General features: G+C 45.9%; 1 protein-coding gene across 14 annotated transcripts in view; it reads left to right on the plus strand.

The window, feature by feature from the left end:
* Positions 1-25,198, plus strand: part of ATXN1 (ataxin 1) — a 292,826-nt gene extending 267,628 nt beyond the window's left edge. For all 14 annotated transcript variants that reach the window (XM_017808477.1, XM_017808481.1, XM_017808479.1 and 11 more), the window contains 2 exons: positions 7,492-9,532; positions 16,650-25,198. In XM_017808477.1, coding sequence (XP_017663966.1) covers positions 7,652-9,532; positions 16,650-17,180 — 2,412 coding nt within the window. In that variant the 5' untranslated portion in view covers positions 7,492-7,651 and the 3' untranslated portion in view covers positions 17,181-25,198. The remainder of the gene's footprint in view (positions 1-7,491; positions 9,533-16,649) is intronic.
* The last annotated feature ends 123 nt before the right edge of the window (positions 25,199-25,321 follow it).

Here is a 25,321-nt window from a genome sequence, read left to right on the forward strand (position 1 = left end):
CCGAGGTTTTGGAAGCAGGACTTTGGAGGGGTTTGGCAGACATCTGTCAGGTTGTAAAAGCTTCAGTGCAGCATGGTGGTAAATCATCGTGCTGCTGGAACGTGCTCCAGTATCACAGCTGGGTCAGCTCTGCGTTTGGGACTACGCACCTTGCAGTCAGCTTGAGCTGAAACCCCAGGCCTGAGCAGCCCCAGGATTTTCCTTTGTGGCTTCAGATAGACGTGCTTCTCATAAGGTTAGCTGAGGTGCATTTTCTGCTGTGCAACTGAGAGAGAAAGCCATGCATCAAGCTGTGCACGCTTACATGGCTCTGCCCCAGGGCTTGGGTCCTTACTTAGCAGTTACATCCTTCCCCTTCCTCCACAGAGGCGGAAGGCTCTGGAGTCCAGTGCTTCACCCTCAAAAACACTGTAATCAGCACTGTCAGCTCTTGCATTTTTGTCACTGGTCTGTAGATATCCGATGCTATTTCACAAAACTCCAGTTCCTGCTGTCAAACGATGAGATGGGAAATTCCACTCTTGGCTAAACTAATACGTTTCTGATCTTGTGGGTTGCAGGGAAAAGCTAGACACCTCAAGCCTGAAAGGCCTCACGCAGCAGAAGGACAAGTTAAAGGAAGCAAGAATAATAATTAAAAAAACTCTTTGCCTTTATCATTTTAGTGAATCTTTGTAAATCAGTATCACGTGTTTCAGAGGCAAGAAGCAAGGTCTGACTCATGATGTTTGAGCACCCATGTTTGGCACTGCAAGGCAGGACATTTCTGTGCCGGGGAGTGAGGTTTCTGCCAACGGGGAGGACTGGGAGGGTGGCAGGATGGCCAATGCACCCTGCACTCCAGTGGCAGCCCTGACCTGGGGTCAGCTTGTGGCTCTCAGAGGAAATGCTTCCTTGCTTCCAGCCTGCCTGACATCTTGTAGAGCTTCTGTGGTACCACCTCTCTGCAAAGCATGCTGGAAGAGGAGGGATCACCTTTGCTAATAGTTTTTTGTGTGTGTGTAAACAAAGGATGTAGGCAGCTGTGAATCTGTTTAGATCATCCATGATGCAGTCCTGCAAGGCTTACTTGTAGCTGCACTGCTATATGCGCACACAGAAAGGTTTGCTGCACATCCAGAGCATGGCATGACTTCTTCAGATGCTGAAAATCATAGAATCGTAGAATCAGCCAGGTTGGAAGGGACCTCTGAGATCATCAAGTCCAACCCTTGATCCACTACCGCTGCAGTTACTAGACCATGGCACTAAGTGCCACATCCAGTCTCATCTTAAAAACCTCCAGAGACGGAGAATCCACCACCTCCCTGGGCAGCCCATTCCAATGCCTCATTACCCTCTCTGCAAAGAATTTCTTCCTAATATCTAAACTAAACCTCCCCTGCAGAGCTTAAGACTGTGCCCTCTTGTCTTACTGATAGCTGCCTGGGAGAAGAGACCAACCCCCACCTGGCTACAACCTCCTTTCAGGGAGTTGTAGAGAGTGATGAGGTCTCCCCTGAGTCTCCTCTTCTTCAGGCTGAACAACTCCAGCTCCCTCAGCCTCTCCTCATAGGACTTGTGCTTGAGTCCCTTCACCAGCCTTGTGGCTCTTCTCTGGACCTGCTCCAGCACCTCAATATCCTTCCTGAACTGAGGGGCCCGGAACTGGACACAGTACTCGAGGTGTGGCCTCACCAGCGCTGAGTACAGGGGAAGAATCACTTCCCTGGTCCTGCTGGTCACACTGTTCCTGATCCAGGCCAGGATGCCATTGGCCTTGTTGGCCACCTGGGCACACTGCTGGCTTGTGTTCAGGGAAAATAAGGGCATCTATCCTGCTGCAGAACAAAGTGATGGCACCCAGGTGAACTTATGGCAGAAACCTGCAAACTTCTGGAAGTTAATTCCAACTCTTCATTCAGCAGTTACCTTAACTAAAATGGAAGCTAATTCTAGTGCCATATTCCTGTGCAGTTCAGGAGCACCTACCACATATAATAACTATGTGTCCCTAACCACAGCGTAAACATAGTAAAACGGGAGGCATGTGCCCTGCTTATGACATGCACATCTCTCCTTATCCTCAAAATTCGGGAGATAAGTAGCAGAAACAGACAGTTAACCACTGGAGTAGCTTTCTAGTAATCAATTTGTATCATATGCATTTGTGAATGACTGTCCTGGAACTCAATCATCTGTCTGTCCTTTTGGGAACATGTCTTACACTATTTTTTCCTCCTAAATCTTCCTCTCTCAGCTTTGGTACCTACATACTTGCACCATAAAATTCCATAGGAAAGTCGAGCTTTTGGGCATCTCATCCCCAGTGATGTGCTTGCTGAGGTTTGCTCGTGTCACTTGCTTTTTATATTGCTTAGAGTTTGTCTGATCTGACCAGGGAGAGGAAGGATGTGCAGAATAGCTGCTCACTGTGCCGAAACCTGTAGCAATTTGCTGTGGCAGATTCCCAAAAGTATAATAAGAGCTAACACTGCAGTGGACAATCTATCTTGCAGGTGTAGTGCTGATCAGGAATCCTTTCATTTTGGCAGGAGAATTTCAAATTTTATTAGAGGTTTTCATGTTTCTTATTAATGGATCTCTGCAGTTGGCCCTCCTGGGAATTCTGCCAGAGAGCTGTGAAATTGGTCAGATTGGACAATAAACTCCTATAGCTATTGTTGGCGTGCACTGAGCTGCACATGGCAAGGGTAATGGAATCTGTAGCAGTTACAACAATGAATATGTAGCTGGCAGCGGGCAGGGTGTAGAGCAGGGGGAGAAAGCTGGCATATAGATCTGAGAGCCAGAATGCGGCTGTGGAGCCCTCTGCAATGTGTCTGTCTTTTCACCTCCCTGAATCTGATCCTGCAAGATGCCAGCCTCCTTGGAGGGGAGGAGAGAAGTGGGATGAAGTGCCCTCCCCTCTCACTGATTTCCAGTGCTGCTGAAATTACTCAGTCCTCCTATCATGATAGGATGGGCGGGTGATTTGAGGCGGGAGCATCAGGCTGTGCTGCTGCTTCTGCCCAGTAACTTCTGCCCAGACATAAAGAGCTGTGTATCAGGCTCAACTCTGAATACTGCATTAACAACTACATGCCGGGCAGGGCAGCAGTGTCTGAAGGAGGGGGAGACACAATTTTTTTATCACGCAGATAAATGTGAGAATTCACTGGTAATACCTGGAGCTGGAAGGTGAAAGTTGAAAAGTCATAGTAATCTGTGTGTTATTAGAACTTGGGATCAAAGGAGCCTTTTGACAGTAAGTGACTGGTTTGATTTGAATATCCTCGAAGTTGGAGACTGATAGCTGCCCCTCCTTGCAATGAGGCAAGCAGGCAGATGGCCCCAACCCTTCTCCTGGTGGCACATGTTGGTGTGAGCTTGCTGGCAACTGCAGGAAGGTCAGGGACCAGAGAGGATGGGAGACCAGATTTTTTAAGGAGTTTTAGAGACACAAAAAATTATGTTAGCTTCATCACGGGACTGCAAAAAGCGCCTGAGTTTTGGTGGCAAAGTCCCACTCTTTGCATAGCCGGGTGCTGCTGTGGTTTGCAAGCCTAGCCCAAACTTCCCTGCACCCCAAGACTCAGTCCTGGGTGCACATCACTGTGTGTTTGGAGGCATGCATTGCTGGTTTTACCTTTGCTGCGGTGAACTCCAGATAAATAAAGAAGGTCAACTCCTCAAGCTGTAACCCAGTATCCTCTCCAGAGTTTTAAATTTATTTGATGAAATAAATAGAAAAACACTGTTTGGGGAAACATAGTAAGATTTAAAGTGCCTTACAGAGAGATGCTGGAGTTTTGCATGAAAATGCACATCCTGAGCTCCAGTGAGCAATCCCTCTGGGACCAGAGCAAGCCCAGATGGTGACTCCTCCAAGTGATTATTTTTCTGCCTTAAGCCTTTCCAGGAATTGGAGTGTGGGCAGGCTGCCAGCGGACACTGGCTGTCCAGACACTTTAGCAATGTTCCGTGTGTACTCACTGCCAGAGATACCAAAGTCCAGCTGCTCTCCCTGATCTCTTTGTCCCCTTTACCTTCCCAGCCATAATTACACATGCCTGCACGCACGCACACACTTGTGTGACACACACACGTACAAAGCAGAAGCAAAAAATCACCTGGTGTTTGCTGCTTGTTTGCATATCTTGCAAATCGTGATTGACAGCTCTGAAGTTAAAGAGAAGGGATATCTCCAGAGTTGGAAAAATGACTTGAATCCAAAAAAAAGAGCATGCAAATAACAAACCCTGCGGCACACCACAGAAGGCAGGCGTTTGTCTTTCTAGGACAGCCAGCAAAAAATTGTTTTACCAGGTCTTGTACCTCTTGCCTTTGAGACGCTCTTGTTTGGGTTGTCTCCCTTTCATGCTTCCCAAGCAAAATCAGTCCTGTCTTATCTTTACTGTTGCTGGAACTTGAATTATGCTGAAAAGTTATCATTTTACTTTTAAGTCTTGAAGAAGAAGTAGGCTGTTTTATGCTGCACATTTGCATTTTTTGCAAATCCGGTCCTGTGTCTGTTAGGAGTTCAAAGTCTCACTGTGAAGTGCTTGGGCTTGGAAAAGTGGGGCAGTATTCACTGCTCTATGGCTGTCTCATCCTTTGTCTCTGTTAAATTTGTTTATTCTTCCTGTGTTCTCCAGGAGGTTTTGGGCAGCCCTTTTGTTACCGGTGATGATGAAGTCAGTCATATGAAAGACTTATGCTGAAAAAAAAAAAAAAAGACCCAAAAGATTTAGTATTTGGTATTTTTGAAGGATGCTAGTTTTGACATTGGAGGCCACCCAAAACTCAGTGGTTCAATGCTATTTAGCAGAACAAAACCTTTGCTTCAGCTCCTGCAGAATGAAACTTTGCCACATTTCATTGAGCTTCATTGTAGTACTTTTGATGCGGAGAAGCTGAACCCAGATACATCGGACTTTTGGAACCACTAGCTTTGGGGAGCTTGGTTTATCCATCACAGTAAAAGAGACTGGCCCTATTTGATTCCATGTACAAGCTCCTTGCTCTGTTGCAGGCAGAGAAGCCAGCCCTCTGCTCCCAGCTTTTCCCCGTGGGAGTGTATTTAAATGCTGGGTGTGCAGCTCATGTCCATATCCAGGAGAGGCTGGATGATGGTCCAAGCCCAGCACGAGCTCCCAGTGGCAAGGGGAGCAGGATGAGCACCCCATGTTAAGGGTAGCATCCTGAGCAGCCGCCCTGGTCAGGATCTGCTGACTTACCTACCAAAGCTGACTGCCCAGGGCAGAAGGCTACAGTGAGCTAAAGTTAACCAAGGATGACTGCGCAAATGTGAGCTCGGTGATTTTATTTTTAGTCAAACTTAAAAAGAAAAATCCGTAAGTCATGTGTAATATAATAATTTTAGCTGTTGCCAAGACACGCCGAGCAACTGCTAGGAGGAGGGGGAAGACCCATGCTGATCTAGCAGGGACCCTGTCTCCTGGCTGCCCTCATCTGGCCGCGGTCGCGGTGCTGAGGTGGCGATGCTGACAGATGGGGCAGGTCAGGACAACGGTGCCCAGCCATCGCTCAGCGGGCACCACTGCCGCCGGGCTGCCATGCTCAAGGAAGGCATCACTGGCCTTTGCTCATCTGAAGCTGCCCCAAGTCCTTTCATCCTCCCTATTGCCTCAAAGCCAGGGAATCCACCCTGAAAGAGTGCTTTACTCCCCTCCCCTGGCTCTGGCTATTGGTGTTTCATTACTGTTTATCAATATTTAAAGAGTGGGATAATTAACTTAAGACTGATTGTATCAAACCATTAGAACGTTTGGACTTTTCCTGCAGGCTTACAGCAGCTTGGAGGACCATAAATGTAAAGAGTGCTCTTAAAGATAGGTTTAATCTTAGTCTAGTGTGTCTTCAAAGTACTTCATACACATATAAACATTAGCCTTATTGTTCATTAGAAGCGAGGCAGCAGGGAAAGAAATCTCCCAAAGGAATATTACTTGCCATAAGATAAGTATCATTACTGCTGCTCAGCATTCCCTTTAAAGTGGGCTGTATCCTACTTCCATCTTCTTTCACATCCGCTCTTAATTCTTTCTCCATTTTTCCTACGTGTAATGCATGCTTTTCTTGTTAAGCTGCCGGTCATGCGGGGTTTCTCAGCACTCATTCTTGCATAACTTTCAAAACAGCCAGAAATGCAGATGACAGGTGGTGGCTGGACAGGGGCTGGGGAGAAGTTTCACTCTCCATGACGTTTGTTGTGGGACAAGGCAAGGTAGGTTTCAGGAAGACAGGGGGACACTGACAGCTCCTTTTGCCTTTTTTCAAAGCATGATGTGTTTTAGATACGGTATGTTCTTTAGCAGATAGTGGAAGAGTTAGGAAGACTTTGTTGCTTTTGGGTGAATTAGGGGATGCAGAGCAGAGAAAGCAACTGTTTTGCTCCAATAGCAAAATCAGCCGAATATACAACTGTGAGCTTTTACAGTGGTGGGGGCTTCTGGTTTGGATCTGGAAACCCAAATATGCTTTTGAGGCAGCCCCAGGGCTGAGTTTGATCAACGTTTGGAGCTGTGGCCATGGCCGTGAGTGTGGTACCCACAGACTCTCTAGTCCAGTAGTGACTACGAAAAAGAGGGATTGAATCCTGCCAGAGATGGAGATGGTGCCAGCACCTGACCCTGGCCAACCTGTGGGTGGCAGGAAGCATCTCCCAACACAGAGTCCTGCCTGGATACCTGGATGTGCGGTGTCAGTAGCAGAGGGAGTTCAAAGCGCTGGGTCAAAAAAAGGCCCCACACATCAAAAACCTGGCTCAGAGCCATATCTGGCTCTGTGCTGCTGCTGTAAATAGATCGCAGGGCTGAGGTTCATTGCCAGACTGGTGGATGAAGGGCACGTGTGCCTGTAATGAGCTGTGGTGTGGCAGGGGGGCAGGGAGGCAGCTGCTGCCTCCACAGCCCTACGGGGTGTGATGTGAAGTCACCCTGTGGGTGACTCTGGCATTCAAGTGTTTAGAAGTGACCCGCCACCTTCCCTCTGCACCACTAATAGCTACTTGTTGCTAACGTAAATATTTTGTGTGTGGCTGTTCCTCAGGGCTCCCTGCCTCACTCCTGTGTTTTTTAGGACACAGTAGGGTGAAGGCATTGTGCTCATTGCAGGGGAAGGAGTCTCTGGAAGAACAAACCAGGCACCACAGACACATGGAGGGTTTTCCCAGAGGAAGGAGAAAGGGCCTTGGGAAATAAATGACTGCTGCTGAATGTGGCAGTTATGGCCAGGGAGTTTTTGATCTGCTTAAAGTTTTAAATGTTTTCTTGATGCATTAGCAGACATGTCCAGGATTTTTGCTGCTTCTTACCGAGCAGCTGTCAACTGCCCCTTGACGTAAGAGTGGCAATGCCTGACCATTTGATTCTTTTTTTCCAGAGGTTTTTTTTCCTCGTTTGCTCTTTCGGAGTGTCTGCTCATTTGTTTTCATTTCTCAGTGCTGACAATGTGACTCCCCCTCCCTTGCCCACCCTCTCATTGCAGAATCCAGAGGAGCTGTCAGAGGATCGTGCTCACAGGGAGATGATTCCTCATGAAGTCACTGGATCCCTTGCAGAAATCAAATGTGACTTTCCATTTATCAGACTGAAATCAGAGCCAGACAGACAGTGAAGCAAGCACAGTGGAGGGGGGACGGCGAAAGATGAAATCCAACCAAGAGCGGAGCAATGAATGCCTGCCACCTAAGAAGCGAGAAATCCCTGCCACCAGCCTGCCTTCAGAGGTGAAGCCGGTCCTGCCAAACGAAAACCACCGTGCAGATAACCTAGCATGGCTCCCTACAACACCCAGTGGCCAGGGCAGCCTGGGGAGCCGGCACCGGCCCGGGGGGACGTCATCAGTGGAGGCAGGCTTGCCGCAGGGTTTGCACAAGTCACTGTCTGCAGGGCTGGACTATTCCCCGCCGAGTGCGCCCAGGTCCGTTCCAGTCTCCACCACTCTTCCCACAGTGTACTCGCCCGCCCTCTCCCAGTCAGGGACCCCTGTTTCCCCTGTGCAGTACACACACCTGCAACATACCTTCCAATTCGTCGGGCCCCAGTACAGTGGATCGTATACCGGATTCATCCCCTCACAGCTGATTTCCCCAACAGCCAATTCTGCGACTGGCGCCGTGGCAGCAGCCACAGCCGTTGCAACCACTCCATCCCAGCGGTCCCAGCTGGAGGCTTATTCCACTTTGCTGGCCAGCATGAGCGGCTTAAGCCAGCAGGGGCACAAAGTTGAGCCGCACCTGGTCAGGACACCTGGACTGATTGCTGCTGGGTCTCCTCCACCCACCCAGCAGAACCAGTATGTCCACATTTCCAGCTCTTCCCAGAGCACTGTCAGAAATGTCTCTCCTCCAACCATCCCAGTCCCCCTGCACCCACATCAGACAGTGATCCCGCACACCCTCACCCTCGGCCCTTCCTCTCAAGTGGTGGTGCAGTACACAGACTCGGGGGGCCACTTTGTCACCAGGGATACCCCCAAGAAACCCGAGAGCAGCCGGCTGCAGGCAATGCAGGCCAAGGAGGTACTGAACGGCGAGATAGAGAAGAGCCGGAGGTATGGCATTTCGCCTTCTGCCGACCTGGGTCTAGTCAAAGCAGGCAATAAACCAGCTCCCCATCATTACGAGACCAGGCACGTGGTGGTCCACTCGAGCCCCGCTGAGTACGGTGCACGGGATTCCTCAGGTGTCCGAGCCTCTGTCATGGTGGTCCCCAACAGCAGCACGCCCACAGCAGACATGGAGGTGCAGCAGACCACCAACCGTGAGACCTCTCCTTCAACCCTCAATGACAAGGGAAGCTTGCACTTAGGAAAGCCAACCCACCGGTCCTATGCCTTGTCTCCACAGCAGGCTCTGGGCCACGAGGGGGTGAAGGCAGTGGCCACACTGTCCCCTCACACCGTCATTCAGACCACCCACAGCGCCTCTGAGCAACTCCCTGTTGGGCTGCCAGCGACAGCTTTCTACGCCGGGACCCAGCCGCCGGTGATTGGCTACCTGAGCGGTCAGCAGCAAGCCATTGGGTACCCCAGCAGCCTGCCACAGCACCTGGTGATCCCTGGCACCCAGTCCCTGCTGATACCAGTTGGTAGTGCGGACGTCGAGCCGTCAGGAGTCACACCCGCGATCGTCACGTCGTCTCCTCAGTTTGCAGCAGTGCCTCACACGTTCGTCACCACCGCCGTCCCCAAGAGCGAGAACTTCAGTGCAGAGCCCCTCACCACCCAGCCTGCCTACCAGGCCACCATGGTGCAGGCGCAGATCCACCTGCCTGTGGTGCAGTCCATCGCCTCCCCTGCTGCCGCACCTCCCACGCTGCCCCCTTACTTCATGAAGGGGTCGATCATTCAGCTGGCCAACGGGGAGCTGAAGAAAGTAGAGGACTTGAAAACAGAAGACTTCATACAGAGCGCGGAAATTAGCAACGACCTGAAAATAGACTCCAGCACTGTGGAGAGGATTGAAGAGAGCCATAACCCAGGCATTGCCGTGATACAGTTTGCAGTTGGGGAGCATCGAGCGCAGGTAATGGCAGCACATGGTGGGGTGGGGGCATTGGACTGGGGTGCATGCTATGGCCCCCTGGGCAACAACACATCACATTTGCTTTGGATCCACTCGGGGTTGGTTCTTCATCCATCCCTGAGACAAACTGTGAACCAAAAATCATCCCACTCAACATACTGGGAGAGCCATCGGAGTCACACTGATGATAAATGTAGTCTTTTGGATATAAAATAGGTCTTTTTTTTATAGCTGGAGAACTCACAGGAAGACTTACATGATTATCATGGGTTTTGATTAAATACAAAATGGTATAAGCAGTATGAAAGGTTACATTTTTCATTTTGGTAGGTGATTTTTACTGTCCAGGTTAGATTCACCTCAAAACCTACCCTAGAGTGATAGGTAGGGCACAAGGCAGTGAATTTCCATGGCTTGAAAACTTGGAGATGCCTGGGAATGGCTCTCATACATAAGTTACGGAAATGCACTACAGAGCATTACTGAGGCTTTGGTTGCAGGTGTTTTTAACACTGCGTGGCTTACATAAGTTCTGTGATCAAGGGAAATTTGGAAAGAAAAACCATCTATGTGTCTGGGTACGCTGTGCTTCTGACCTTTATATCTCGGTTTGCAATGCAGGAAGAAATCTTGTAACTTTCCAGAGGTTAAGAATGAGTACATATTGATCTTAAGGCATTATCCCAATACTGTCTTTTTTCTAAGCAATTTAGACACTGGAAAGTTCAGATATACTGTGTGTAGCATTTTGCTTCCTAGAGGTACTCTGTTCAAATAATACTGTTGCAAGTCTTTTTGGTTGGTTGGAGTGCTGGGAACTGCAGCATCTGCACCACTGATGCTGCACCCTCAGCACGGGAGAACCAGAACAAGAGATGGGGAGAGAGGAACTGGACATGAACATGTAGTAACACACATCAGGCTGACAGTTTGGAGAAGAAAAACAAACAGCAATGGTACCACAGAGCAGATCACACAGAAGATTTCTTACAGTCGCAGCAGTCTCCAGCCTGTCCTTCCCCAGTTTCATAGACATGGTAAATTACTACATATGGCAGGTCCTCTTTCTTATGTCAAACATACAGATTCCCTGTGTGGGTTTGTTCATGTCCTTGCATCTGCACAGCTGATAGAAGTTGGGCCTCTGGTGCTTCAGTATAAAGACACTCGATTTTTTTTCCTCACTGCTTGACTGTATTTTGGCTCTTCTCAGGCTTTAGGATTTGAGGAACTGTCCTTGGATCAAGACCAGTTACTATAATTTGTCCGGTGCCTTGAATAATGAGATTTCAAAAGAAGCAGTCTCTCTTCTACAATTTTCATCTTGCTAACATTTCTCTCCCTGCAGCCAGGCCATGGGTCTCTGCACCAGCAGAAGAGGTACAAATTAGCAGGTAGCATTTATGTCATGTGTCATTCACAGATCTGTCAATGCAGGTGATGTGCCGTAGTCCTGGGCACCAGGAAGAGCTGCGCCTTTGCAGGGGGCGGAGTGCCATCCTCTGGCAGAAAGCAAGCGAGTCTGAGGCTGTACAAATCCAGGGCCTGGCACACAGGTCTCACCCAGCAAAGTGTCACCTTACAGAGAAGCCTATCAGGAGCAGGCTGACATCAATGCAGCCAAAATACTCCCCAGCTGTATTTCCCACTGGGGATGCTTCCAGAATGGAGGGCGAGTCACGTAGAGATATGATTAGAAACGGGGGTTTAATTTAGGTTTCCTGCTGATTCCAGGACTTGGGTCTCTTCCCAGATCAGCTGTGTCCCTGCATAGCAGGGATGGCTCTGCTCGTTTTCCCTTGCCTGGGTTGAGAGAGGTGGAGAGAGAGAGAGAGAGAGAGTTTCTATGTGCTTGAAGTCTCTGTGACCTCACCCTCAGCCTGTTGTGGCTCTGTGAAAGCATTCAGACTTATTTGCAGGTATGCAGCAGTCATTACTTGTAGAAAATTGCCTTGAGTGAAGAAGGCTTAGTCTGCTCACTGAAAGAACAGTATTTAGTCACGCTGCTCTGAGCAGTGGCACTGTGGTGCTGCTGCACTGAATATATGTCTTGACTCCAGAGTGCTAGGGAGATATATCTGCGTGTGTAGTGTAGCTTCACAAAGTATTTTATTACAATTAAGTTTCAGTTGCATACATGCTTTTGGAAGAAGAGAGCTTTTCAAGTGGTATTATCAAGGGAGTGTAAGTTGTAAAGAGTAAGTACCATACAAAAATAGTGTTGTTATCATTAGCTTTGGCTCACTTACTCCTCCCAGGGATCTCTGGGAAGTCATTATAATATTGATGAATCCGTATTTTCAGACTCTGACCAAACATTAGCTAATTTTCTCACCAATTGAAGGACAGAGGTAGGAGGTTATTTTCAGCTGAGCATATACAACTGTAATGTAAACGGGGAGGCACCATGCAGCTGCTGTTGTATGGTATCAGTGGAAGCCCGCAGATGCCCCTGCCCAGCATGGCACTGAGGCAGAAAGAGGTTGTTCTCCCTCCTTTCCCAGTCCTCCAATCACCTGGCAAATCCAACCCTTTCCTGGGTATGAAAACCTAGAGGAAAATTAACCCACCTAAAGGCCTTATTAACTGAACTAACTGGCCCTAGAGGGATGCTAGGTTTCCATTTCACAGCATCCCGGCTCTGGATTAGGAAGAAGTCAAGTAAGTATCAGCTGGCCAGAACCTAAAGTTCAGCTGTTACTCCTCTGCATTTAAGCTGCCTAAAAGAGAAGACCAGTGGATCTACATCTCTTTGCAATTCCACATATTATTATTATAATAAGACTTTCATCATTATTACCTGTCCTTTCTTTGGCTACCAGGAGCAAGCAGAAGCCGGTAATTCACCCCCATTGATATTAAGGTCAAAACACACAGGCAAAGAAAAATAAGTTCTCTGAAATGCTGCATTTCAGTTCCTAATCATTCCTAAAATATAGTTTAAAAGAAAATATGAACATGCAGTTTTTAATTTTCCTTTTTTAAAAAAAAAAACAGAATCATAACCTCTAGAGATCAAAAACTCCTATTAGAGCATGTAGTTAGTAGCTCTAACTAGTCTGGTTTACTTTAGTGTATATTTTTTTAGACTGTCATAGTTTAGTTATCCCCTTACATCCCCGCATGCCCACAAACCAATTGCTTTTTCTTTGAGCTCTTTTTTTTCATTATCTTTGGCACTGTAACAGCACAGAAAGAGAGATGTTGACTCAGTTCTCTGCTGCAGATGGACATCTTTCCCAGCCTTCTCATCATGTGATCTCTGTGCCCTGGTCATGGGACAGTAAGTCCTTGTGTCTCCAAGTGACGGGGTGGCTGTGGTCTGTCTTCAGATGCATGTTACTGAATTCTGGGAGTGCAGCAGATGATGAAGCTCATGTGATAAAGTTGACAACCCATGGCCTTCTGGACAAGAGGTGGCTTCTGTTGAGAAATGATGGGATTGCGTGATTGTAGAGAGCAGTAGCGCCCAACACTGAAGCCCTGACTGCCTTTGTTACAGTAACAGTGTACTGAAGCAGGGCTAGGTGCAGCTCTGGGGGGATGCTCAGTCATACCAGGTGTCATGGCGAGTGGTTCCTGTGGCACGAGGTGCTGCCCACAGCCCCATAAATCTCTCACAGGAAATCCACTCTTGTGAAGGCAGTGGAAGTTTTTTTGGGGATGGGGGGAACATTAGCAGTCCCACAGTTTCTGAATAGGGGAGGCCATGTGGGAGCATGGCACTGCAGAGACTTCTCTCTATGAGAAGGTGAGCTTCTATTCCATGGAACTGCCCAGTTGTTTTTTGGGCCCGAGGAGTCTTTCAGCACCCGCAGCAAAGCCTTCAGCAGAGAGCTCTGCTGCTTAATTGCACATTGTTTCCAGAACCACTTCCTTCTCTTTGTTTCCAGCCTGCCACTCCTAGTTTCATCACATTTTAATAATATTATGGAGAAAAACACTTAATTGGAAAATGTATGTTTACATTTATTAAAATACAGTTCACATGAAACACTTTCATTAGGCACTTTTTGCTTTAGTGCTTGTTATTTTGATTGCATCAGTGAGGCCCAAGACTAAAGTTGTTGGTGTTTCTAAATGATGAGAAGGGTATTTTCTGGGCATTAGATCTTACAGCTCCTAGCTGTCTGAATTGCCTGCCTTGCCTACTGAGTTTGGCTGAGAAATAAAATTATAAAAGGTTATAGAAAGTTTCAGATATTCAGTGGCTGCTGTAGAAGAGTTTTGGGTGTTTTCACTAGTCAGTGTTAAAAACTAGAAATATAAATGCAGCTTGCAGTACAGTCTCAATGTACTTCAAGAAAGACCAACATTTGGTTTCTTGCTTTATCATCTTAGTAGTGGGTAAACAAGTTCCAAATTTCTTTCTCTCCTACAATAACCATGACAAGATATTGGGGGAGGAGGCTTTTAAAATTATTTTTTTGTGTTTTAATGCAGTGGTCAGAAAAAAATTATGTGGGGGTGTTTTTACTGAAATGTCACACTTAAAAGGTCCTTGACTACTATAGCTTGTAGAGAATGATTACCTCAAATCCCTCATTAGCTGAATCCAGAAGCAGCCAGATAAAACAGGACTTGATAATCCATGAGGGAGCCCATTTCAAATCACTCGTGGTACATGCACACCATGACCAGATCATGGAGATTCTGGCATTTCATTTTTATTTTTATTTTTATTGTGTTATTCATGATCACCACCAATTTGTTTCAGTGATTGACAGTTCAGGCAAGTGTTTTGGATGTTACATTAAAAAAAACCCAAAGCATGATGTTGCAGTGCGGTGGAAGTGTGTTCACATCAAGAGGAACTTGGGTGTCGATGAGGAACATCAAGAGGAACTTGTGTGTTGGTGAGGGTGATGCACACAAGCATGTATGATTCCCAGAGATACAAATAGCTTTTAACAAGGACAGGAAAGTAGAAAAAGAAAGAAAAAACAATGCAGCAGGTAGGAGGGAAGGAAGAAAGAAAGAGGAGAGAAATAGCAATATAAAGGAGAAAGCTGCGTCCACCAGATAAGCCATGCCTGGAGAAAAGCCTACAGCTCTTGTGCAAACAGAAGTTTCCATTTAAGTCCACGTGAGATGCTGGATACTCACTACTTCTCCAAGTTAGACCCCAGCCAGACTGAGATGCATATATATAGGAAATAGGATCCCAAACTTTGGCCAAATATTTCTGCAAATTCTGGTGCTCGAGTGTTTCTATCCAGCATCACAAAGAGATGGGGTTTTCAGGGTTACCTCTCCCACTTTCTCCATAATTCAAAGTTTAAACCAGGCCTATAGTCAAGTCCCTTTTCACTGTTGCCACATGCATAGCTGGTTTTTGTCAAACAGGTCTGGTCAGAAAAGGTTTAATATGCTTAAATTTGATGCAGTGTGGGGTATCTTAGACCTCTAAACTGCTCCTTTTGAAATTCCTTCTACATTGGCTTACTATTTTGGGCAGGTGGCATAGCATATATTTATAGACTTGATAAGGTTTTTTCCAACAGAATCAACTATCTCATAAACTGCAGTTGGCTGCTGGTGCATGCATGGCATGGGCTTAACCAGTCAAAGGCACCATCAACATCCAATGGGAATCATTGATTTCCTGGTTCTGCAACCTCTGTCTCTGAGCTGTAGGACATCCCTGATCAAGATTTCCTGCCCAAAAGGGCTGTGGAGCTGGTGGGCTGTGAGCGGGCCTACCTCGGGCCCTGCTTGGAGGGCACCTCCGAGGGTAGCAGCACTAGCAGGGAAGTGGCAGGGCTGCTGGGTGATGTACTGTCAGAGTCCAACCTCTTCTGTGAGACAGGCCATGCAACTTCATCCCAAGGTTCACACTTAATATTATGAACAGATGTGTTGGGACACTGGAGTGCAGTGTGCATCTCTGGCTGCTTCTATTCCTTAATGTTGAAAAGTATTTTTAACGATACAAAGCCATGCTGGGTATGACAGCATTACTCGTTTCCAAAGGTGAGAGGTGGTTTCGCAAGCCTTTCGCCACCCTCTTACAGTTGCAGACCTCATTGGTGTTACACACAGCAGTTAAAAATGTGCCAAATTTTAAAGAAGTATTAGTCAGAATTTCCTGCCCTCTTTGTGGTGTGCTGAGGGTGCGGGTTCAGCCCTGTGGGTTGTGAATCACATGAACCCACATGAAGTGTTTGAGCCTATAGATGCAGCACCACACACACGTGAGTGCTGGAGTGCTGCCATATGCAAAGATAAGTCAGTATTTAGGTGTTTCATCACATTGGGACCTCAAGGCCCAGCACTTGCAAGGTCAGGGAGGAGTGGGCACCCGTTGTTGGTCTGTTTTGGCTATGGCAGCTCCTTGTAAGATGGTTAGATAGGATTCCTAACTGGATATGTTTTTTAAAATGGGGAAAAGGGGACACAGTGCAGGAACTGGAGGAGGAGGAGAGATGATCCTCTCCCTGAGGGAGTGCAGGAGGTGAACTCAGCTGCAGAGTAGAAGACCAGATGTGAGAAGGGAAGAAACTGGACTGGTAACAGGACTGCTCAGGGAAGGCAGGTTCATGCTGGCTGCTCTTATAGCTACAACTCTGTCCATACTCACAGCCTTCCCCTGGAACTCAGCATGTCTTCAGCTATTTCACACTGGTAAGTGTATGCTTTCTCGGGCAGAGGTGAGGATGAAACTCCTGTGATCATTTAGGAAATCATGTGTCAGAACTAAGAACTTCCCTTGAACCATCCTCTGGTTGGAAAGGATCTTTAGATTTGGATTACAGGCTCTAGGTACCACAAAGGGATGGTGGGGAACAGTTTGCCAGACACCAAAGCTGTTTTGCCTCTTACACCTCTCTGAGTGTCTGGATAAATGTAAAGCTTGATTCCCACTGAGGTCTTGTGTTAAGAAACGCTGAGCTCAGAGAAACCATTAACACTCGCGTGACAAGGACAGGCCTGAAGTCTGGTGACCAATGTACTGATTTTGGAGAAACTGAGCAGCACCTTTGCAATTCCAGCTTTATCCCTCTCCCGTGTGGCAAGCGCTGCCTGCTGTGCACATGTGTGAGGGCACATGGGTTGATCTCACGCTTTCCCCTCTTTCTCCCTCTATCTCCCTCTGTTGTCCCCTCTTTTTCTGCAGGTCAGCGTGGAAGTCTTGGTAGAATACCCTTTTTTTGTATTTGGACAAGGCTGGTCATCCTGCTGCCCTGAGAGAACCAGCCAGCTCTTTGATTTGCCATGCTCCAAACTCTCGGTGGGGGACGTCTGCATATCGCTCACGCTCAAGAACCTGAAGAATGGCTCTATTAAAAAGGGCCAGCCCATGGACTCAGCTAGTATCTTGCTGAAGCATTCAAAGAATGACAGTCTAGCTGGAAGTAGACACAGGTATGCGGAGCAGGAAAACGGGATTAATCAGGGAAGCGCACAGATGTTAGCTGAGAATGGTGAACTGAAGTTTCCGGACAAAATAGGATTGCCTGCAGCACCTTTGCTCACCAAAACAGAACCCAGCAAGCCCCCGGCAACGAGGAAGAGGAGGTGGTCAGCCCCCGAAACACGAAAACTAGAGAAATCAGAAGAGGAGCCACCTTTGACTCTTCCCAAGCCTTCTTTTATTCCTCAGGAGGTTAAGATTTGCATTGAAGGTCGATCCAACGTAGGAAAGTAAAAGTTGTTTGGGGAAAGGAAATTAGGCTATCCCTTGTCATTTTTATCCAGATTACTGTACTGTAGACTAAATAACCCAGTATTTACATGTTATCATCTTATTTTAGGTTTATGTTATAACCTTGTTGTTATAGTTGCAGCTGGTATTATGCAGGAGACTGGTGCATATGTTTTTCCACAAGTGTTTGTCAGTGACTAGGTTTATCGAAAGCTATGGAAGGGGCAGTATCTGCTTCACACACCCTTAGTGGAAATGAATGTGTTGTCATGGCTCCTGTTTTCTAACACCTCGTGTAGGACAGGGTCCAGCTGTGATTTTGTTTTCTTTTTGTCGCTGTTTTTTTGTGTTTGGTTTTTTTTTTGTTTGTTTGTTTTGTTGTTTTGGTTCCTGTTCTAGTCTTTTTTTGGGGGGGGGTGGGAGGTGAGGAGAAGGGAACTGTAGCAGAGGTGTATGTCACACGTGGGGTCCATGCGTGCGTGCGTGTATGTGTGTGTGTGTGGGTGCATGCTAACCTCGAGGCGGGACAGCCGCTCTATGGAGAGTTGGTGAAGAGATTTCCTCACCCCAGGTGGTGAACACAACCCATGGGTGTTACTGAAAAGGATCGGACAGTCTCTGATGTTTTCAACAACAAGCCAACTCTTACTCAAGGCTCTACTATATATATATATATATATATATATATTTGTGTGTGTGTATATGTATATATATATTTTTCCCCCCATGGGGTCTGACTGCACTGATTTTTATTCCTAAAGCAACTGCCACACCACATTTTCTTTCTGCTTGCTAGTGCAGTTCCATTGCCCAGAGTCAGCAGACGGGGAGGCTGTACGGACTCTTGCACCGGTCGCCCTGCAAGTTTTTCCTTCATGGCGGTGGGGGTGGTGGGTGGGTGCGTGCGTGTGTCGTGGGTGTGTGTGTGGTTGTGCACGAGGAGGCCTCTGGCTCTGTGGATGTGCCTGGCTCAGGCTCACTTCTGTTTCTGTGCAGTGTTAGACAAATCGACCGGGTTACGCCATTGACATTTGCTTCCACAAGGTAGACGCATACTGCCCCTTTGAGATCACAGGCATCCATTGTTTGCAGTTAGGTTGCAAATCTTTGTCTTTAACTCTAGTACTGGTTTTAGTTCATGGTTATGGACAACTGGTGCCACTTTTTTCAAATTGCGGTGTGACACAGGAATCCGCTGTTGAAGATGAACCTAGAATGTCTTTAAGCACTTAAAATGCTGTTCACACTTTATTGCTGAGCATCCTGGTCTAACACTCAGTATGTACTGTATATCACTTTAATCTGCTCGGAAAGCAACAACAACAAACAAACAAATCTCTTCAACACTGTAACTACATGCAACTATGTAAAGTTTTCTCACAGGCAAGATGCTGAAAGTTTTAATGTGGTTTCAAAGGGATGAATGTGAATTATTGAATTAGTATGTGACAGTCATTGTCCACAAAGGACTACTTAATAGGAGGCACTTTTTAAACTTTAATGCTTGAGAAAGAGTTAAAGGCATATGCGAGCTGACATAATAAAAAAAAAATAAGAGAAAGGAAAAAGGAAAGAGGAAAAAAAATCATTGTCCAGTGTTTTTGAAAAAGATGGACTTTAAAGAATCTTGCAATTTGCACATCTTGAGTTTATCATTTGTGTGGTATTCCTGCAGTTTTTACCTAATAATGTTGTGGGGAGGGGGGGGGTCTGAAAGAGCATAAACAAATGTAGCAATTACTCACTAACCTGCCTACGCTTTAGGCCATTTCATAGGGTTATGTTCCTTTCAGAGTTCATTTTTGATCTTTCTACCGTATCTGCCACACAGAACCAGGTCCTACCGGGACACCTCTGAGAATTTTTCTTCAGACTTGCTGAGAGAGTTTTCCACAAAAAACATTTCTATAAGTAAGCAAGGTGTTTGTTTGTTTTGAAAACAAACCTATTGTTATTTTATTATTATTTGTTATTTTAATTGCATCATTTTCCATTGGAAAGGCGACATTTCAAGAGTTTGGTACAAACCAAGTAGGAGGGGGGGGATTCATGCTGTTCAGTCTTTTCTTTCCCCAGGTAGGGCCGGATCCTTTGAGGTGCTGTGCACCCAACCTCCTGCACGAGCCTCGGGGAGGTGCAAGTATGAAGTACATTGGGGCTGAGCGCTAAAGCCTGTTGCTGCCTCTAGAAAGATCCCATTGATTTCACTGGGATTGCGCTTGGGCCCTCCGTGAGCAAGCATTTGTGTCGTCGTTTTTGGTTGGCGAGTTCGCATCCTTCAGGTAGTTTTGAAGAAGCTGTACTCATAGGGAGAAAAGGAAATAAAAGTGCAGTAACCTAAACTGAAAAAAAATTATTTAAAATCTTGTTTTCCCTCTCCCCTAAAATACAGTGCTTTTCTTTAAGAGAAGAAATGTTAACCCCATACCCCAGCTTTGACTCTTGTTACTTGTTACTTGAAATTTAGCTCACACCAGACCTAATTGTTTTTATACCATATTCTGGGGTGCACCAAAAAGTTGAAATACTTTTAAAATAGCTTGAAACGTTTTTTGAATTTCCTTGAATTTTATTAACCTCTCGGCGGGCTACCAAATAGCTGAGTGGGTTTCTTCTCACAATCACACAGCTTAGTTAGTGCTTATTTGTTAATATTTCTGCTCAGAGAAGTTGCTTAATCTTCCATATACTCTGCTCAGGGCACTTGCAATTTATTGTTTCGTTTTGTTTCCTGTTTTGTTTTTAAGCTTTGGTGGTAAAGGAAGAAAAAGAATTACAGATTTTAGTTCACAGTTGTACCACTATTTCTGTACTTCACGTGTACTTGGAAAAAAAGAAATCTCAAGAAAACCATACACATTTGTGTTTAATAAGGAAGCAGGGGCTATTAAACTGACTGGATCTATTCAACTAACACTAAAAAAAAAAAAATAAATACATTTGGAGCAATAGGAATGTATTAGTTCTGTGCTTGTATTTCAGACTGAGGAATTCTGAAATAACTGGTTCTTTCCAAACAATTGTCCCTTTCCATGCTTTGGCTTTTTAGGATGTGCAATACTTTACGTGCCAACTTAGACTCACCCGTGTGGTGTTAGCTAGATCTCATACCAACTTCTGATTTCCCCTGTTTTTTTTTCTCTTTTGAATTCTTTTTCTATCTTTTTTTCTCCCTATTAATAACTCCCTTCCTCCCCCCTCAGAAAGACCCCTAAACATACTAAGGGTAAAAGATCCCTTGCCCCAAGAAACACGAACCCTTTCTGTGTTTGATGTTTAAAAAGATCCAGGAAGAAAAAAAAAGTAAAAAAAAAAGATATATTCATGTCTACATGACATCCAGGCAGAGAGTAGCACTAAACCATACGGCCAAGTGCCGCCCTCTGCCTGGACAACACGCAGACAAGAGCTGGCTCCCATCAGGGAGAGAAAAGTCCTCCTGGGGCCCAAGTTCTTTGCAATGCGGGGCTTTGCCTCTCCCTCCGGCACTGAGCATCCTTTGCAACAAGTCCCCAGGCCCAGGAAGTGCCATCGATCCTTGGGGCAACTGCAAAATACCACCGGCAAGCAAAGGAATGCTGAGGGGAAGCCGAAGGAGGAAGCTCAGCCTCTGCTTCTGCGTGGTAGCCGCTTTGCAATAGTAACTAACAGTAGTTTTCTTTTTGTCTGTTTTTTTCTATCTTTTTGTAGCAGGCCTGTTTAGTTTACAACAAAACGCATACAATCACCAAGAAATTAGTCAGGGCAAAGAAAAATAAAACAAGAACCTCTTTATAGGGATTTCTAAAAAAATTATCTATCTGTCTTATCTATCTAATCTATCTATATATCTATATATATAAAGTGACTGTTCCTTATAGCGTTTAACTTAGGCATTGTTTCAGTTTGTCTAGGCCACATTGTGGGGAATTTGAGTTTGATGTCACTTACCTTGAGTCCTCTGGTCAAGACCCGAATTGGAGTCGCTGTTGACCTGTTTTACCATTTTGTATGTTGCCCTCAGGCTTGCTTTCCCTCGAAGACACAGACGTTGGGAGGAGGGGAGGGACACATGTTCCTTTTTTCATTCCTTTAATTCCTTCGTCCCACTGTCGCTTCGTTCAACCTGTCGTTCCTGTCATTTTCTCGGCATGGGGAAGTGACATCACTACTCTTGTTTCCCTTCAATCAAGGAACATTTAGAAACTTTTCACACCTTTTACTCAGGGATGGGGCTGGCGTATGTGTGGTACACTGATGTGACCAGAAGCAGCACTTTTACTGCTCCGGAGTAGGGATGTACAATGTTACAGACAAGTTTGGATTTCCTTCATCTCATGGTTTAAACTTTGTAGATCTCACTTAGATTGCAATACAAAAGCAGCAGGCTCAGCACGAACTGTAGCTGTTGGTTATCGTGAAAATACACTCTCTGCAGAGATTTATATCACTTTACAGTGTGTTGCCAGTAGTAAAAAGGAAATGCTGAAATTCTCTTAATTCTTGCAACTGCTAAAAAAAAGGGGAAAAAAAAAGCCTGTATCGTCAATATTTTTAAACACTAATAGTGTTATTTCAAAGAAGGGGGCTCTTGGTGCAATGCTCTGCGTGACCTGGGACCCAGTTCTGCAAACACTTACACATGTGCTCGTGGGAGGTCTGGGCTGGCCAGCAAAGGCTGCTCAGGACTTGCTGTAAAGCAGATGTATAAATCTTTGTGAAATTGAAGCGTGGTTCAGTCAGGGTCAGATCCTGACCTTAATCAGGCAGCTGGAAAAATCTCGGGGTTCACCAGGGCAGAAGCCGCGGGCAGGTGGAGAGGATTTGGCCTGTTGAAACACTTCTGCTGTCCCAGAAACTCGACAAATGGCAAAATGGGGCATGCACTTGTACAAACAGTTTCCATTTCTTCCCTCCCCATCATCACAGGTAGCAGCAGAGTCCACTAGGGGCTCTGGCCAGTGCTGATGTGAAAAGCAAGGGGAATGCACCACCGGAGTGGAGGCAGTAATTTCCTTTCCTCTGGTTTGTCCAACCCTCCCACTCCCCCAAATCCTGTAATACATAGCAAAATGAGAATTTATTGATGCAGATATGCATACATGCACACAAACCCCAGGCAGAAGTGTTTCTCTGCACACAAATAGAGTATGTGTGCATTTTTTTTATGTGTATGCCTACATGTTCACTTGATTCCCTGTCCTGAGGACAGCCTTGCTTTGTGTCCATAGGGAAATTCCAAACACGTTGCACACCTCTACTCCAGAGTTCAATTTCTTTTACATAGACGACCTCGCTTCAGATGTGTTACCTTTACTGATAGGATCTTTTCTTGTAGCACTATACCTTGTGGGAATATTTTTTGATGTAAACCTAATTTGAGAAGCTTATTAAAAATAGAAACTTTTTTTGAAGCACTCACATTGAGGAGTACAGGTAATGTTTTAAAAAATTGCACAAAAGAAAAATGAATGTTGGAATGATTCATTCAGTGTTTGAAAAAGAGATGGCTCTGTTTGAACAGTGAGTTTCATACCTTGTTTGTAAAAAAAAAAAAGTTTTTAAATACAAAAGCAGAGAAAGGTTGAAAGTTACATGTTTTTTGTATATAGCAAATGTCATGTCTAGATGATCTGATTTGTATTGGCTCTGGCCAGGAAGAATTATTACTTCAAAGGCTCTTAAAGAACAACTGTGTTTAATTTTCTGTTCGTATTACATGGGTCCCATTTCTGGGGAATGGAGTCAATGCTTCACACTGTTTATTCCTGTGCTGAAAATACACCTTGGAGCAGCAATTCTTGAGTGCAGCTACCAGGCACTTCAAAGGGTGGCTACTGTGCAAAACTAGAGTCTCACTCTCCAGTTGTATTTTGGCTTTAAGTCTCTTCCACCTGTGCCAAGGGAGCCCTTGGCAGCCCAGAGGTCAAGGCTGGTTTTGAGGGAGGCCTTGGCTGTGCCCGTAGCAGGCATGGCCAGGCCAGCCCTTGGGTGGAGAGCTGTTGCTGGCTGAGCACGACCTGTGTAGTTTCCACCTGGAGCCTTTTGGTCCCGTTTTTTTTCCTCTTTCTGGGGATGCTGTTCCATGTTTTTTTCAGCACTTCCTGTTCCAGATGAAATCCAAAGAGTATAACCCTGAACGAGAAGTGCTTGTAACAAGGGATCCTAGCCCAGCGCTAGCAGCAGAGTGGTACCTGAGGCGACCTGGCCTTCCAGCCCCTGTCACTGCCCCTCTCCCCCACCACTGCTGTCAGAGCCGCCGGGAGCAGTTGGTCACACAGAGCATGTTTCCAGTGATGGTCTTGACTGATGGCAAGACTGATGTTTTTCAGAAGCCAAAAGGAAAGGATCCTGAAGCAGTTTCTGAGAAGGGGGTCCTTTTCCTGTCCAAAGAATGAGCTGGGTATCTGGGAGCCGGTGGCAGGGTGGAGCGGGCAAAGTTTCAGGCTGCTCTCGTCCCCCTCCCTGGAGGTAACCCAAGCTTCAGCTCCTGCAGGCACATGGGGCAGAAATGCTCGCCCTGTACAAGTGACTGCTGGGTGCTCAGAAACCAGCCCCAGCTGTGTTACAGTGAAGTGCATTCAGCCAACAGGTAGTATTTATACAATAACAGTCTCTAAGGTTTCTGTAGTTTTTTTTCTTGTTGTTAGATGAAAGGACTCAAGTCTTCCACTGAGGATTTTATGGAGGCTTCATCCAAGGTTGTTAATTTTCTGTTAGTTTCTATTTTGAGCAATTAAAGCTCCTGTGCCCTTTCCCTTGACCACGCAGTAGGTATGCATTGGAAGTGTTGTTTGCAGCGAGTGCAAGTCACTCGTTGAAGCTGTCATTGATGTACTGTGGGATTGCTGATGGGCGGAAACTTCAGGGCCCAGATCCTCGGCCAGGGTGGAGCTGGGTTGGGACCACCAGCTTCTTTGGGCAGCACTGCTTCTGCCCCTTCCCACCTGGTGGTGAGGGGATTCCACCCTGGTGTTTGCTTTAAAAATCCAGGACCCAGGTACTCTCCTTTGAACACGCTCTGCAGAATTCTTGTCCCAGTCCATCGGGTTTGGATCTGGGCAGCTGAGGGAAAAACGGGCCAGGGGCAGCTGTGAGTGGCTCAGTCTGTGTCTTTAGCCTGGCCACTGGGCTGGATGCTTCGCGAAATTACTAATCTGTTAAGGCATAGATACAATTCTTCACGACAGTCAGCTAATGTTGAAACTCACTAATGTATGTATTTGCTCCTTTTTTTTTTTTTTAAAATATATTAACTTGTTGAACACTGTTCTTTTCACAGTGTTACAAAAGTGGGGGAGGGGGAATTTCCCAACCTTTTTCAGTTCGGGTGAGCTACTGAAAATCATTTTGTACTAGCTATGTCACCGCTCCCGGCAGCAGCTGGTGGTGGCACTTGGCCGTGCCGGAGTCAGGTCCAGCCATTCTACAGCAGTAGTTTTTGAAGTAATTTTTTTTTTTTTTAAATTGTCTGGTATTATTAATGAGGGTTGTTGCAAATCACACTTCCAGTGTAGTTCCTAACGTAGGCCCAGTAAAAGGGATATTGCAGCTTTGTGTTGGGGAGAAATTGAGCTGACATGGCCAGTACAAAGGAGAAATAGGGAGGGAATAACGTTTTGCACCTTATTGAAAAGAGGAGAAGATTTTAAGTGCATACAGACATAGATAAGAGCTTTTATCGTGACAGGAGAACTTTTTTCCATATGCGTGCATACTCTCTGTAATTCCAGTGTAAAATATTGTACTTGCACTAGCTTTTTTAAAACAAATATTAAAAAAAATGGAAGAATTCATATTCTATTTTCTAATGGTGGTGTGTCTATTTGTAGGATACACTCGCGTCTGTTTATTGAATTTTATGGTCCCTTTCTTTGATGGTGCTTGCAGGTTTTCTAGGTAGAAATTATTTCATTATTATAATAAAACAATGTTTGATTCAAAATTTGAACAAAATTGTTTTAAAGAAATTGTCTGTATACCAGTACAAGTTTATTGTTTCAGTATACTCGTACTAATAAAATAACAGTGCCAATTGCAAACGTGTGTTTTGTCTTTATGAGTTATGACTAAATGGGAGAGAGCTTTCCTAGGGACATAATTTGCCCAATTTAATTTCCCTCCCTCACCCTGTGCCCTGGCAATGCATTTGAGAGTGTTTATTC

This window comes from Lepidothrix coronata, unplaced genomic scaffold (assembly GCF_001604755.1).
Source record: "Lepidothrix coronata isolate B3197 unplaced genomic scaffold, Lepidothrix_coronata-1.0 Scaffold23, whole genome shotgun sequence".
NCBI lineage: Eukaryota > Metazoa > Chordata > Aves > Passeriformes > Pipridae > Lepidothrix > Lepidothrix coronata.